The sequence below is a fragment of the Palaemon carinicauda genome, chromosome 1 (assembly GCF_036898095.1).
Source record: "Palaemon carinicauda isolate YSFRI2023 chromosome 1, ASM3689809v2, whole genome shotgun sequence".
In the NCBI taxonomy this organism is placed as follows: domain Eukaryota; kingdom Metazoa; phylum Arthropoda; class Malacostraca; order Decapoda; family Palaemonidae; genus Palaemon; species Palaemon carinicauda.
Window position 1 is genome coordinate 98,994,614 of NC_090725.1, and position 14,884 is coordinate 99,009,497.

The following is a 14,884-nucleotide window of genomic DNA, read 5'->3' on the forward strand; positions in this document are numbered from 1 at the left end:
CATAGCGGATTTTCTGGTATATCTCAGAGACAAAATGGGAATGTCAATCCCAGCCATAAAAGGGGTACGGGCCGCCTTAGGCCAAATCTTCCTCCTGAAAGGCATCGACCTGGGGTCCTCTAGGCACATCGCGATGCTTGTCAAGAGCTTCGAGCAGTCCTGCCCCCCACAACCAGGTAAGGTGCCCCAGTGGGACTTAGCTAAGGTCCTGAAAATGTTGAGTGGCCCCCCCTTTGAACCTTTGAAAGATATCGTGGACAGGGATCTCACTCTCAAGGCAGTCTTGTTGCTGGCCTTGGCGTCCGCTAAGAGAGTAGGTGAGATCCATGGGCTGTCGTATGAAGTCTCTCATTCGAAGGGGTGGAAAGAAGTATCTTTCAAGTTCGTTCCTTCTTTTGTGGCGAAGACCCAGAACCCAGCTGTCTGGGATCCTAAATTCGAAGGTTTCTCCATACCAGCCATCCCTAAGACGGGTAAGACTGAGGATTTAAAATTATGCCCTGTCCGTGCCATTAGAAAATACCTTGAAAGAACGGCTCATCTCCGGCCAGGCATCAAGAGCCTCTTCGTCTCCACGGGTGTTACTAAGAGACAAGTATCCAAGAACACCATTTCCTTCTGGTTGAGACAAGTTATTGCCAGGGCCTACAAGGAAGAAGGTCTGGCTGTGCCAGGCGCCCCCAGACCTCATGACATCAGAGGTCTGAGCACGTCCTTAGCCTTTGAGAAAAACATGGCAGTGGGTCAGATCCTTCGGGCAGGTACTTGGTCTAACCAGTCGACCTTTACTGCCCATTACCTCAAGGACTACTCGAGGAAGTCCTTAGACGGGTTCTCCATTGGAACAGTCATCTCCGCCCTCCAAGTGGTTTAATGGTAAAAGCCCCAGGCTCAATCGCGGATAGCAACCGGGAGACACAGGTGCGTTTCCTTTCATCCTACCCAGTTGTTCCCTATCCTCATCGGAGATTACCAACTTGTACCATTGGATAACACGTTCTTCACAACTACGTTACTGGATGCAACATCAGAAGAAGTTTTTCAAAGGGTGAGTACTTAGACACTAACGTGAGCTCTTTGTGTAGTTACCCTCTCGTCCGTTTTCTAGTATGTACCATTATACCTAGGCCTCTTGGCCTCCGCTTACTGGGTCTGTAGGTCAGAATAGCACTCCCGCCTCCTAAAGTGTAAGTCTCCTAAGAAAGTAGTTCGAGGTAAGTATTCGTGTTGGAACAAATAAAAAATTTTTAGTAATTTTTATTTTTCCTAACATACTTACCGAGAACTACTTTCGGGTAATGGCCCTCCCTTCCTTCCCCGAGTGCCTCTCTTCCCTTGCAAGTATTGTGCTACATCAATAGAACTTACTGGCGATATCGACCCAAGCGGACATCGACCTAGCGCAAAGCCTACCCTCGGGGCACATTCTTTAATGCCGGGGTAGGCCTCCATAGAAAATGGGATTGAGGGTACCCTACACAAAACTCTGGTCAGTAGTTCTCGGTAAGTATATTAGGAAAAATAAAAATTACTTAAAATTTTTTATTTTTACATGGCGTTTCTCAGTAGTATAGACAGTGGTACCACTTGCTGTCATATTTTGTCCTCTTTCTGAGGCAATTCAATTTAGCCTAGAATGTGAATAAAAAAGATTATTTTTTATTTAAAGACTTTATTGAATTTGTGAAAATCATAGAATAACATTTTACTTAATTTTTGGTAAATTTAAAAAGAAAAAAAATTACACCAGCTTTTATGAATCTTGGAGATATTTTAATAATTGAAGTTATAAGTTTTATATTGCATCTTTGTTGTCTCAATTTTACTAAGAATATAATTGAAATTTTTCTTTCTGTTAACAGATTTCCATATCATACGATTCTTGGTGGTGTGATGTTAGCGACCCTGAAAAGGGGTTTTACGGGTGGCTATGTTCCTTACTTCATGTTGAAGAATGCGCACCATATGAGACGGTAGTTTTAATGACGGAGCCTCCCCATACCAAAATCCAAGATTATTCTGTGTAAGGAAATTTGGTATGCTCTCTCCATAATAACAGTCAATGGTAAAGATTTTGACTAAATATAAGGTATTTTGTATATGTGATCTGTGACATTCCAAATAACTTTTTATAATTTTATAATGATTATTTAAGTATTTCCTGCGATAGTTTATTTTGTTTTATTAGACTTAAATGAAAGTAGTGTTAGATTAGATACCATGAGTATTGAAGAGTTGGTGATATGTACATTTGCCTTATCGTTAGCTGACTGTGAGATCTTGATTAAGTATCTTACATTGGAAAGTCTTTGTATATTTCTAAGTTCATTTTATACCAAATTAGTATATATAGTAGTTGCCATTCTGTATATAATTAGAGAGGTAATGTCTTCATGCTCAAATTATTTGTATTCCACTTTAAGAGCTCCATAACTGCCAAGCACACCATTGATATTTTATTAATATTGGAAAGTATTTTCTTTATTATGATTTGTATTTATTGTTATTACCTTGCTTTCATTACGCTATGTTTTATACAAAATATTATTGATATTATTTTATGTAGATATTAAGGCTTTGCTAGAAAAACTAAAGCTGTGTGTTAGAATATGTTGAGGGTATTTTAAAGGTCTTCTATGTTTTTTGTCTCCGGGGAAGACATTTTACTTGAGCGGCTGATAATAAGTTAGTTTACATTCCATAATTTTTTTTTTTTTTTTCTAGCACGTAAATGTAGTCTTGTTATTTTGAATGTGTATACAAGTGCAAGGTTTTCTTCTGTAATTATTGCACATTTCTTATGGCTTACGGCAGCTCTAGGTCAGAGAAGAAAGATAAATTGATTGTCATACAGTTAGTGTACTAATTTTTGGTCTGATATTTTAAAGGTGAAAGTGGTGTTTCTCTGAATAACTGAGTTAGAGGTTTTTTATTTTTTGTGACAAGAATATTGAAAGCTATATGGCATTTTTTATGGAAATGGTCTTTTACTTTTTGAGGTTTATGTCAGTACAGTACTGTACTGGTTAATCGTACTATCCCTTAGTGTGATTTTGGTGCTCCCTCGTGGGATTTGTTTAATATGGAGAGCAAATTAGTCTTTGCTATGGTGTAATTCTCTAGCTATTAAGCTTGGTATTACAAAACCTTGAAATTCTATAACAAGTATGAAATACATTCCCAGTAATCTCTCGCATGTTCTCACAATCCATATCTGCATTTGCCAATTATCGCACACTTTTGAGTGGTTGCTAGAACTTCTTACACACGTTGAGTGGGAAGAGTGCAAATAGGGAATCTCTCGGAGACCCCATAAAAATAGATACTCAAAAATATAAGCATTGCAAGTTCATACTTTCATTGTGCAATGGTAAAATGTTTTTTATAGTACATACCTCTTACACATAGCATTCATTGTGCATACACATTGACATATACATTGCATTCATGCAATGATACAACCTATGGATCATTTTAGTAATATTACTGTACAGTATTGTAAAGTTCTATTAATGATCAATAAAGGGTTTTGTTAATTCATTAAGATAGTTTTCAAGTATTGTACTGTACAGTATTTTGCTTTATATAATTGTTTTGTTGTTAATTCAAACCTGAACGATAAATGCTATCATTCTTATTTGTTTGTATTTTAGGTGTTAGTATAAGCTTAGTGTATAATTGGTTAGTGTAGAAATTTTTGCACCAGAATTTTGAGGTAGCCTAATCTTAGCTAGTCTAGGCTATTTACCAGTATCCATATTTTGGCCTTATACACACACACCTGTTGGTTTTATTAGTTCAGTGTGTCTTATTTACTGAGTCACTATGCTGCATCACAATTCTTATATTATTTTGGGATGTTAGTTATTTCTATGAATCTCCACTGATGTTCATATTGCTTTGTTCTCAAAGTAGACTTGCTGTATATCGACACTACCCCAAAAAAACTAGAAATTTCTGTCTTCTCTCCATCAAGAGGTCATACCTCTGGGCCACCAGTGAGACATCTAGTGACTAATAGCAACAATCATGTTGTTGCTAGCTAGCACCTGCCTTATCTTCAGTCTTCGTGTCGTGTCAACAACAATTAACTGTAGCCCATTCCAGATGAAAAGAACTGTTTAGTAATGATTATTGGCATGTCTTCTCTGGGATTTGTTAGTAATTAAAGGATGGCTGACATGCCTTAAATAACTGAAAAAATAAACAGTATCTATTTATAATTCCCTCGGAACCATAAATTGATAAACACTCGGCCGCATTTTCGCTTGTTGACGTAATTACACCAGACTCGCAAGATTTGGCAAAGGCTGCTCCACCATTGTGTCACATCACGTAGAGACAAGTTGACTCCGCCAGCCGGTTTGTTTACAAGCAGCTAACCATGTGAAAATAAGTTAAGTCAGCCAACACAGCGTAGATTTTAGTAATTTTTCTATAGAATTGGATGATGTGAACAAAGAAGATGTAGCAGATAATGAGGATCAGTCATCACCAATTCTGGAACCATATCGGTTTGAACCACATAAAGAAAGTAGCCAGGAAAACTCCAGCCAAGTTGAAATGTGTCCATTAAGAAATAATGTATAGAGAAAAAAATTCATTTAAAAAAAAATAGATGTCGGCTTCGAGGGGAGGTAGCTAAAAATAGAACACGCTAGGTGTTTCTGGACAGAGCTCTCATATGCTGGAAAGAATAATACAGAGTAAATTCATCTATACAAATTCTGCAATTAATAGAATGTCATGCATTAAATTAATCTATACAAAATCTGCATTAAATGATATAAGCTCATGAAATATTGAGGACTACAAAGTATTGTTTAATTCTAGGTGTTTAAACTAAAATGTTTCTAAATCATTATACAGGAAGCAATAAAATTTTATTAAAGTAAAATAATAAGCTGAAAGTAATTAGATAAAATTGATGAGAGGAAGGAAAATAATTGAAGGAATTATATATTAAAATTTTATATAGAGATGGTGTTAATGTGCGAACATGTAAGGATGAGACAGAGAGTTTTAGTAATTTTTATCTTATTTTTTTTCACTTGAATGTCTATCATTCCAATTGTTTAGTGCCATATTCTGCTCTGTTTACAACACATGCATGAAAGCGTCATTTAAAATACTCATTATATAAGCTGAAGACTCAAACCAGAGGCAATGTTATTATTCTGTTTTTATATTAATCCTTAGAGTTAGTGGATGAAATGTGTTTAACGCATTATATATTGATAATAAATCCAAGGTCAAAAAACAACGTTTTCGTAAGTTACATTTCCCTTGAAAATTAACATAGAACTTTTATTATCTATTTTAGAGAAAGTATATTTGTGCATTTGCACAACACTTCTTTGGTATCAAAAGTCCCTATGTATTTAGAGCATCAACTTGAAAGCACTATATGACTGGTTCATGGAACACCATGGACTTTTGATTCTGATAGCTTTAGATATGCGTGCAAAATACCAAAGAACTAGGAATGCATATTCTGAGAATATGTAATTGTGAAATGCTTATTCCAAGCTTGGATTTGCAAATTCTGCTAGCGCAAAGATAACAGGGCTGAATTCAAATGAAAATGTTGATGGTAAATCTCAAGTTTTTCGTGCTTATACAGACAAGGATTTTAATAAGATCTTGACCTTAATATAATGTCATCGTCAGTGTTATTATGAAGGTCGGTAAAATAACATGATAGGTTTGATAGTCTTTTTATGTCACTATGAGGTCAAAGAGAGAGATAGAGAACAATACTGCTTTGAAATTGAGCGTGAAAATTAAGAGAAAATATCTAATTTCACCATCGCAAAATTAATTTTAAGTTCCAACAAGTAGCAGATATTTGATTGATTGATGGATTTCGTAACCTGGCGTTAGAAATGTAATGTAGATAGGTGTATTTGTAATAATTTTTATAATCAATATTATGGATTATTTTGTTACTATAATGATGATAGTAGGGTTGGCTGGGCGTCCATTTGGCCTGTGTGTGCACTAGAGTGATCCACTATTTTCTTAATTCTTAAGTAATGTACACGTATTAAAATTTGAAGATTCTAAAGCCATTGGGCATCCATTCGGCCTGTGTGTGTTGCACTCGAGCGAACCAACTGTTTTCTTAATTCATCCTTCGGGAAGAAATACAGGGAGAAATTTTCACCTCCTGTATTTGAGCACCCCGCTGCAAGACATCTGCGAGGCATTACAATGAATAAAATCTCAAACAATCGATACGAAATCACTTTTTCCAAAAGGCCAAATCTTCTATTCTAGAAAACCTATATGTTGTAGATTGTTTACATCCGCTTCTCGCTGAAGTGTCTCTGTGACGTCACGGGTACTTCCCGCCCAAGTGCCTAAAATGGAACGGCACATTTATGAGGCGAAAATAAATTGTGAAAAGCCCGGCAATAAAGCTCTAATACAAAGTAGCACAGCAGTTGATCAAAACCAAACCCAATCACTTTGTTTCAGTTGGGGTAGCCCTTTTTTAATAGAAAGTAGTTGTTACCTTGTCAGCCCACCTTTAAAGTGCAGATTGTTCAAGGGAATTAATTTGAGGGGATCATGATTCTCATTTCTGTCCCTTATGCTATAGACAGTATTGGAATTTGGATTATCATTGTGAAGATTACAAAAGTCTTTCTGTTTTCCTTATGGAAAAGTATGCTCAAATGGTTACCAAACAAATTGGTACAGTAGTTCCAAACATGAAAGAAACCAACTTTTAGTTCAGGGGATGATAGGCTAGATGAGTATAGTTTGAAAGAAATTCAAAATGCTATGCCAGCCATTAACAAGCTTGCAGCTGTTAACAAACCCTTAGTTTTTAACAAACTTACAGGTTTTGACTGTAATGAGCTTCCTAAGATCTAGACTTCTTTAGCTTAATTTTTATAATCTAAGAATCCCCTATTATTTTTCAACCTATAACAGATTCTAACCTAACCTGCCTAGTTTCAATCTCTAGCTTAATTCCTAAAATTTTGACCAGTGGTTCTAGTGCACTAGGGGGTAAAAGTTCAGACGGTGCACAGTGCATGACAGAGTCAAGATCCTTCTTAGAGCCTCACACTCTAAAACTGCTTCTGTATCTGTGCACCACTCATATTTCCAATATCTAATCTGCTCCTGTGGATTTTTCTATTCTGAGATAGAAATCTTTCCTGGTAGTCTGGATCCTAACATCCCCCACTTGCTGAAGTAAGCAATACTAAGCAACCACTTAAGTCTTACATTAATGGCGTGGGCATATCTTATGGTTTCTATTACTGATTAATTGCAACATGTATCAGATGACAGTGCACATTCTTCACTCATAGGCTCGGCCATCAGCACATCTTGAGTTTTCTCTAATGAAGTCAATATAGATGCTACTAGAGTCACAATGATAACCAGAAATGGTAAGCAAATGGGAAGGGAGAAATTTTCAGAACAGGAAGATGAAGTTGATGTAGAAGAGCCCTACTCTGATGAGGTGGGCCATCTCCTTTTCAATTATTACGAAATTATTTCTGAATAGTATCCAAATAAGTTACTTAAGGAAAGCTTTGATTCTTCTCATTCTTCCACTATAAGTCATCAGAAGCGGCTTCCTCTGAGATGAAAATTACCCCTTAATTTCCTTAATTGTTTTAGATAAAATAGATAAATTACTATCTCAAGTTGAAGGAAAAGTTACTATTTCAGAATCTCATTTAGTGTTGAAACCTGCTATCATATCGAGACTTTCTGTGATCTGTACAGTACAACAAATTCATTGCCTAAGTAAGTTATTGATTCAGATCTAATTACTTCTCTGGAGCCCATAATGTTAGTAAGAGGAAATTTTTAAATTCAAATGGATTTTCAAACTGGTATACTAGAGATTCTGTTTATGGGTAAAAATATTCTCTTTTTCAAATTCCATAGTAAGTTTATTTATAATCTAATCAAAGAGAAATTCACATGTTATCAATATCGAAAGCTGATTTATAGTCTTTGACTCGTTTAGATAGACTTTTTTCAGATGGGACTTCTGAGACTGCTTTCAGAGCTAGGAATGATTTCAAGACAAAAGTTTTTCACAATTTGAATTTTCCTCTTTGTAAAGTTAAGTTAGGATTACATCACAGAATAGGTTTCTTTGTCTGACAAGGGCTGTTCACTATTATTGGCCAAAACTGCAGACGTTACGGGTAATGTTCCTAATTTGTTTTTGGGATTAGAAGTTCTAATCTCCCTTTTTCCAAAAATGCTATGCCTTTTCGGGTTAAAAGACTGGTTAAAGAGGCTCACAAGGAGGTTTATCCAAGTGGGATTAAAGACTGGAAAGTTAGGATGTATGATATTAGGAGTATGCCTACAGCTACTTTGCGGAAATTTCATAGGAATCTTTCTTTGGAAAGAACTTTTGCAGCATCTCAGTGGCATACAGAATCTGTATTTGCTAAACAAGTAACTGCTATAGATGTGGTTAAATGAAATTTACGTTTCTTGTTTTATTAACTGATATTTTTTTGATAGATTCAGGTTTAATTTTTCTCCTATTTGGAATAAACGGTGTTGGGTAAATTGTAAACATACTGTGCGATAGGTACTGAAAAGGATATGTAAACAAAACATGGAAAATCAAGTTAAACAGTTGCGATGGTTTGGTACTGAAGAATTAGATGAAGAGATGAGTCTACCGTATAAAAGGAATATCATTTTGAGTTTTTAAATTTCCTATTTCTTTCCCTAATGACCCACAACCATCAGAGTGGGAGACTCATAAATACAAATGGGATTTTAGTGATAACATTTTTTATATCAATATTCGGGGTTCATATATGTGCCCCCCCCCCCCCCCCAATGACGAATGATGTTAAGAGAATAGGATACTAGTTAAGACTTCTGAGACTGAAAGCAAGGCAGGTGCTGGCTAGCCACACTGTGGTTGTTAGTGTTATTCACTGGATGTCTCATCGCTGGGCAAGAGGTGTAGCTTCAATTGAAAAGGCATACAATTTAACCATGAATAAAAAAAACCCTTTCTGGTACAACCCAGGAACATAAGTGGTGGACTACCCTTAATTCTGCACTCTTTGGTGTAGATGCAACAGTTCCTCCTTTACTTAAACCAGATGGCTTAATCACTCGCTGGTGTGTTTGACAGTAAGCACTTACTCATTCCTGTTTTCCTGAGGCAAAACTAACTAGTTTAGCTTTTCAATCTCCTGAAATTAAAACTCTGTTGATGGACCTTGATGCTTATGAAGGTGTAGATCCAAATGGTATTTTTCCCTTGTTTTTTATAAAGACTTATAAGTTATCTGTCATTTTGCGGAAGTTAGCAAGAAGACAAGCTTTTAGCACTTGTTGGAGAATTGGTAATGTTACTCCACTATGTACAGTAAATGTGTACTGTATGTGGTAGCTCAAGTCATACTGATTACCAATTTCCATAACTCACGTATTATCTAAAGTTTTTGAACGTCTTTTGTCAAAACGTCTTAATAGGTTTGCTGAAGGCAATCATCTATTCCCTAATTTGCAATTTGGTTTTCGTAAAGGCCTTGGAGCATGTGATGCCCTTCTTACAATCTCTAATGCTGTACAGATATCCCTTGATTATGGTCAGGAAGTTTGTATGATTGTCCTTAATTTTAGTGCTGCCTTTGACTGTGTTAATCATGAGGCCCCTGTTTCCAAACTCAACACTTGGGAGTGGGTGGGTCATTTCTGAGCATTATTATTAAATTTTTAAGTAATAGATCTCAAAGCGTTGTTGTTGGTGGTCACCATAATTAGTATAGGAATGTGATATCTGGTGTTCCTGGCCCATTACTTTTCATCTTACATACACATGACATGTGGTTTGACCTAGAAAACAAGGTTGTTGCATATATAGATGATGCTACTCTCTTTGCATCAATTCTATCCCCTGAATGTAGATCTGGGATTGCTGAATACCTTAATAGAGATGTAGCTAAAATTAGTCTATGGTGAAAATTACGGGGTATGAAGTTGAATCCTAACAAAACTCAAACTATGATTGTAAGTAGGTCAAGGACAGTGGCTCTTCAACATCTGGATCTCAGCATTGATAATGTCTTTAACTTTGTATGACTTAAAATTTTAGGTGTGATTCTCGACAGCAAATTTACTTTTGAAAAACACATTAGATCTGTGTCATCTTCAATTGCACAAAAGATTGGCAGAAAGTCTTTTAATATTTTTGGTGATTAATCTATTCTGAAGAAGTGTTTTAATTCTTTCATTCTACCTTGTTTCGAATATTGTTCTCCTGTCTTGTCTTCAGCTGCCGATTCTCATCTTAATTTGTTGGGCAGGAATTTACAGTCTATTAATTTTCTTATTCCTGATCTTGATATTAATCTTTGGCACCGTCATTCAATATGTTCATTATGCATGTTGCATGAGATTTTTCATATTTCTGACCATCCTTTACATGTAAATCTTCCTGGACTGTTCCATCCTGTTCGTAATACTAGGCATGCATTTAATTCTCATAGTCAGGCTTTCTTTATCATGAGGCTCAATACTAGAGTGTATTCTAGAAATTTTATTCCACCTGTGACCAAGTTGTGTAATGATCTTCCTAATTGGGTAGTTGAAAAAAAGTTCAAAGTTTCTGCAAATGTTATGTTGAACAGGGTGATATAAGTCTTTTTATAGTTATACAGTATATGAATTATCTGTTTTAATGTTGTTAATGCTTTTTGAAATATTTTATTTTAATTTTTCATTACTTATATTGTTTATTTATTTCCTTATTTCTTTTCCTCACTGGGCTATTTTTCCCTGTAGGAATCCTTTGGCTTATAGCATCTTGCTTTTCCAACTAGGGATGTAGCTTGGCTAGTAATAATAATGATAATAATAAAGATGGAAACTTTTTTGCTTTTTATGGTAACATCGATATGTCAGCTTCAAGAACAAAGCAATATGAATATCATGTGAGTATAGAAATAGATTTTATAATTAAAATTCCAATTTTTTATTCGATTGGTATTTTCATTATTACATGCTGAATGTGTGCATTCATCTCTCCTCTTTCTGCACCAATAGGTTCAAATGTCGTGTGATAGGGTTAAATGTCAAAACCTTGTCAATAAAACCATATAATTTGCAACTGTAAGGTCTATATAGGCATTGTTGTATACCGAATGCCATATAATATATTTTACTTGAATTATGCTTTTAATTACTGGAATTTGCAAGAAAAATTTGAGACCCTCATCAGAGTCCCCAAAGCTATGCTGGTAATCAATGACCCATATAGTATCCACAGAGAATTTCAGAGTAAGCCACAGTACAGTATGTAATATATGTATTAGAAAATACTCTGTTTTGTACCATATAACATTGTTATTAATAACAATAGACATAAGAATATAAACACAAATGGTTGAATAGACACTACTCTACATTTTGTCACTATGCCTCAGTATACAATCCTTCCATGTTCCATTTACAGTGCGTTATTCCCCTTTTTTATTGGCAATATATTCTGAGTTAGAATTATTACTGTTTTGATGTAAAATATTAGCAATGGTGGTGATAATGGTATTTTTGGGCTCAAGCCATGACGTCCTAATGGAAGGTTCCTTTAGTAGCTTCCCAAGGGTATATATGACTACAGTGATATTCCCAGAGAATCAAACCAAAGGTTTTACAGAATTCTAACTTCTGGCACGAGTACTGCACCTTTAAGATTACTCTCAAGGGTATCGTATATAATCAGGGGACGTATTTTTGACACGCCACATGGCAATCTGCACCCCGAATAGCCTTTACGCTTCGAGGGGGATACGTGGCAGAATTAGAAGGGTAGCCGCAATAAAGATTACCCTGGTTCCCTTGCTACTATCGTATCACAACCGCGCCAACTCCCTCTGGCGGTCATTCCTTTATCTGTAACGACTCGCTACGGTGGTGTTCCCTGTTGATCTGACATTTTCGATCGATTTATAGGAGTCTATGCTTTCTACGGCTTCTTTCTCCATCCAGAAAGTTGAGTATTTATTCTTTACAATATGTATTTTAGTTCCAACCTCACAATGAATTTAGTGTAATTATTGTGTTTGGATCTACGCTGATCACCGGTGTCGCCATTGGCGCCGTCGTTCATTGGGCATGTGTTATTTAGTTAGCAGAACGACATTTCCGGTTTAAATAGCATTAATTGTTATTATGAAAGCTGTTTAGGCATTTTATATTGTAAAGATATTTATATGCATAATTTTCCCTTTTTTCTGTGTCGATCGTATATGTCAGAGTTTTGGTGATTTTAGGTAACAGAGATCTCGCCTTGTCTAGGTAACCTAGCCTAGACAACATATACTTTCGTCATTTCCCCGGTTACCCTTGTGTATCGGTTATCATTCCTTGGCGATTGATATCTCTTGGAATTATATTAGCCGTTACTAGTCTCGTTTAGAGATTTATGGGTAATCTCTCTTCCCTCTGCGTCGGCCTTGAATTTCGAATTCAGGCATGACTAGCCTAGAGTTTTCTGTCTCATCCCTTAACGGCAGACGGCAAGTTTTGGGATTCGATCAGAACCTCAGAGTATTTAGTCTTTTGTCGGCAGTCGGTCGGCGGGGTGATTGCATTCCCCTGCCGGCTGAGCTGCCGGCATAGGAGGCTAGCCCTCCCTAGATTACACCTGAAGTGGTCGAATGTTGCCGCCACCTTCTCCCTGTGGTCTAGTGGACCAGTCCTATGCTCGCAGACCCTAGGCTGTAGAATCGTATACTCTTGTGGCCTAGATTGGTGCCGGCATTGGAACTCTGTTTCTCCCTTGTTGAGAGGAACGGCATGGACTGCCGTCCCCTTAACTGTATTAGCACCTCCTAATCTGGAGAATAGTTGATTCTCCTGCCGCTTGTGGTTGTGCCGGTACTGAAACAGAGTTTCTTCAAGGTGTGTAGGTCCGGCAACATTGCCAGTCCCTCCCATACCTCACATAGGACCCTCCCCCCCTCTCTCTGTTCTTTTACGATGGCCGAGCCATTGTCTTTCCTGAGCCGGCATCCTGCAACCTTACCATTGCCGGTGAGTTGCCGGAGCCGGCCAAACCTCCTCTCCTCAGCTGACGGCTGTCGGCGACTGATGGCTTCCAGCGGCCATGACGGCTGTGGGTGGGAGATCCCTTTTGTCACCAAGGTTCTCCAGTTCTCCCTTGAACTGCTGGCCACAAATTCTGTTGTCAGCATATTGCTCTGGCCAGCAGTAGACCGGCACAGATAGGTACTGACTCAGTCAGTAGCATGCCGACTGTACTCGTGCTGCCGGAGGTTGGCCTACAGTGGTAAGCCGGCAGTAGTACTATGGCTAGATGGAAGCCTGAATGGTACATTCTCCCCTTCCATTTGAACCTTCTTTTCGGAGAAAGGCAGTAAAATTAGACTTTTACATCCTCTATTACTGTATACATATACAGTAATAGATAGCCTTCACTCCATGCTTTCTCTCTCTCTCTCTTATCTAGCTTGCTAGATGCTCCGGAAAGAGCTAGCTAATCCGGCAACATGCCGGCTGAACTACAGTATATGTCTATACAGGTAGTCAGTATATTTGCAGTATAGTATATACGGCAGATGGATAACTAACGTATATATTATACTAGTAGTTATTTCCAATATATCTTGGGTATCCCTGCCCAGATATTTGCTGAACCCAATCCTATATTGATAGAATAATATTTCGTCAATATTCTAATTTGAAATCAGTTTCCATTTACCCTGCAATATTAAATTTCGTAAAGGGCTGGTGGTGTGACGCCTCTAACCCCTAAAGGGGAGAGCCCTTATCCCTGAGTTTCCCTGACCAGGAAACTCCCTAATTTAATATTGTAAGGGAGGTCACAGCAAATAGATTGGTTGGGATGCACAAATATATGTCTTTTATTTTTCTAATCAACATATCTTGGGTACCCTTGTGCGAGCTTCTGCTGGTGCCGCTCCTATATCGAAAGAATGGCATTCCTTCGATACTCTGATTGTGAAATCAGTCCTCCTTACCTCACAGTGTTAAGTATAGAGGGGGACAGTGCTTGTACACTTCCTTACACTAGGTGTTCGACCCCCTTTTCTACCGGGAATTCCCCGGTTGGAGGAATTTCCTTATCTTAATACTGAGGGGAGGTAACAGCATTGGCTCACAGGGGATACACGGGTATGTGTCTCCCACTATCTCTTTTAGCTTTCTGTCCTAAGCTATTTTTGTCAAAAGATGATTTTTGCAAATTGTTTATCAGTGCGATAATCAATTGAATACTCATTTCTGTTCTCCTTTCCTTACAGGAGGGACACCAGATGATGCATCGCAGTCTTCTGCAGTTATGAAGATGAGTATTTTCACAGACATAATACATGCAGGTTCATGCCCCCAGCAATATTATTTCCAAATCCCCAACCCCGTCTGAGACCCTCTGACCTGTAGTAGGTCAGACCTTACTGTCGAAGGTCTCGAAAAAACCAAAGTTAATATAACACATTTGGGTGTGAGATTTCTAAAATCTTTCTGAAACCATACCTACCTATTTTACAGCATCCTAAAGGACATCCTGTCCCCTATCCCTCCTTTCTCCACTCCAGTTCGAGAAGAGGAGGTGAGGATGGGGGTAGCCCCCCCCTCTCGCTGCCAGTGCATACAAGATGGCTGTCTCAAGCTGTCGAACTACGGTTGGTTTGGTTTCAGAAGTTATCTCAAAAATGCGGTTCAGTAAAAAAAAAGAAAAAATGGACTGAAGATTTCACTTATTCATTTCGATAACTAACAATTCAGTGTTCCCTTTAAAGGTTTTTAAGGTCTTGAAGCTCCCCCAAACCCCCCAACCTTGCCTCACAGGGATGGTAAGGTTGCAGACACTAACGGCTCTAATGAATCT

The 14,884-nt window shown here is 37.6% G+C and overlaps 1 protein-coding gene across 2 annotated transcripts in view; it reads left to right on the forward strand.

The window, feature by feature from the left end:
• LOC137650070 (uncharacterized) overlaps positions 1-14,884 on the forward strand; it is a 640,515-nt gene that overhangs the window by 172,232 nt on the left and 453,399 nt on the right. Inside the window, exon 9 of one of the 2 annotated variants that reach the window (XM_068383132.1) lies at positions 1,863-10,518. The exons of the other annotated variant lie outside the window; for it this stretch is intronic. Within the exon in view, the coding sequence (XP_068239233.1) occupies positions 1,863-2,027 (165 nt within the window). The 3' untranslated portion in view covers positions 2,028-10,518. Of the gene's footprint in view, positions 1-1,862; positions 10,519-14,884 lie in introns of those variants that run through there. 2 annotated transcript variants of the gene reach the window in all.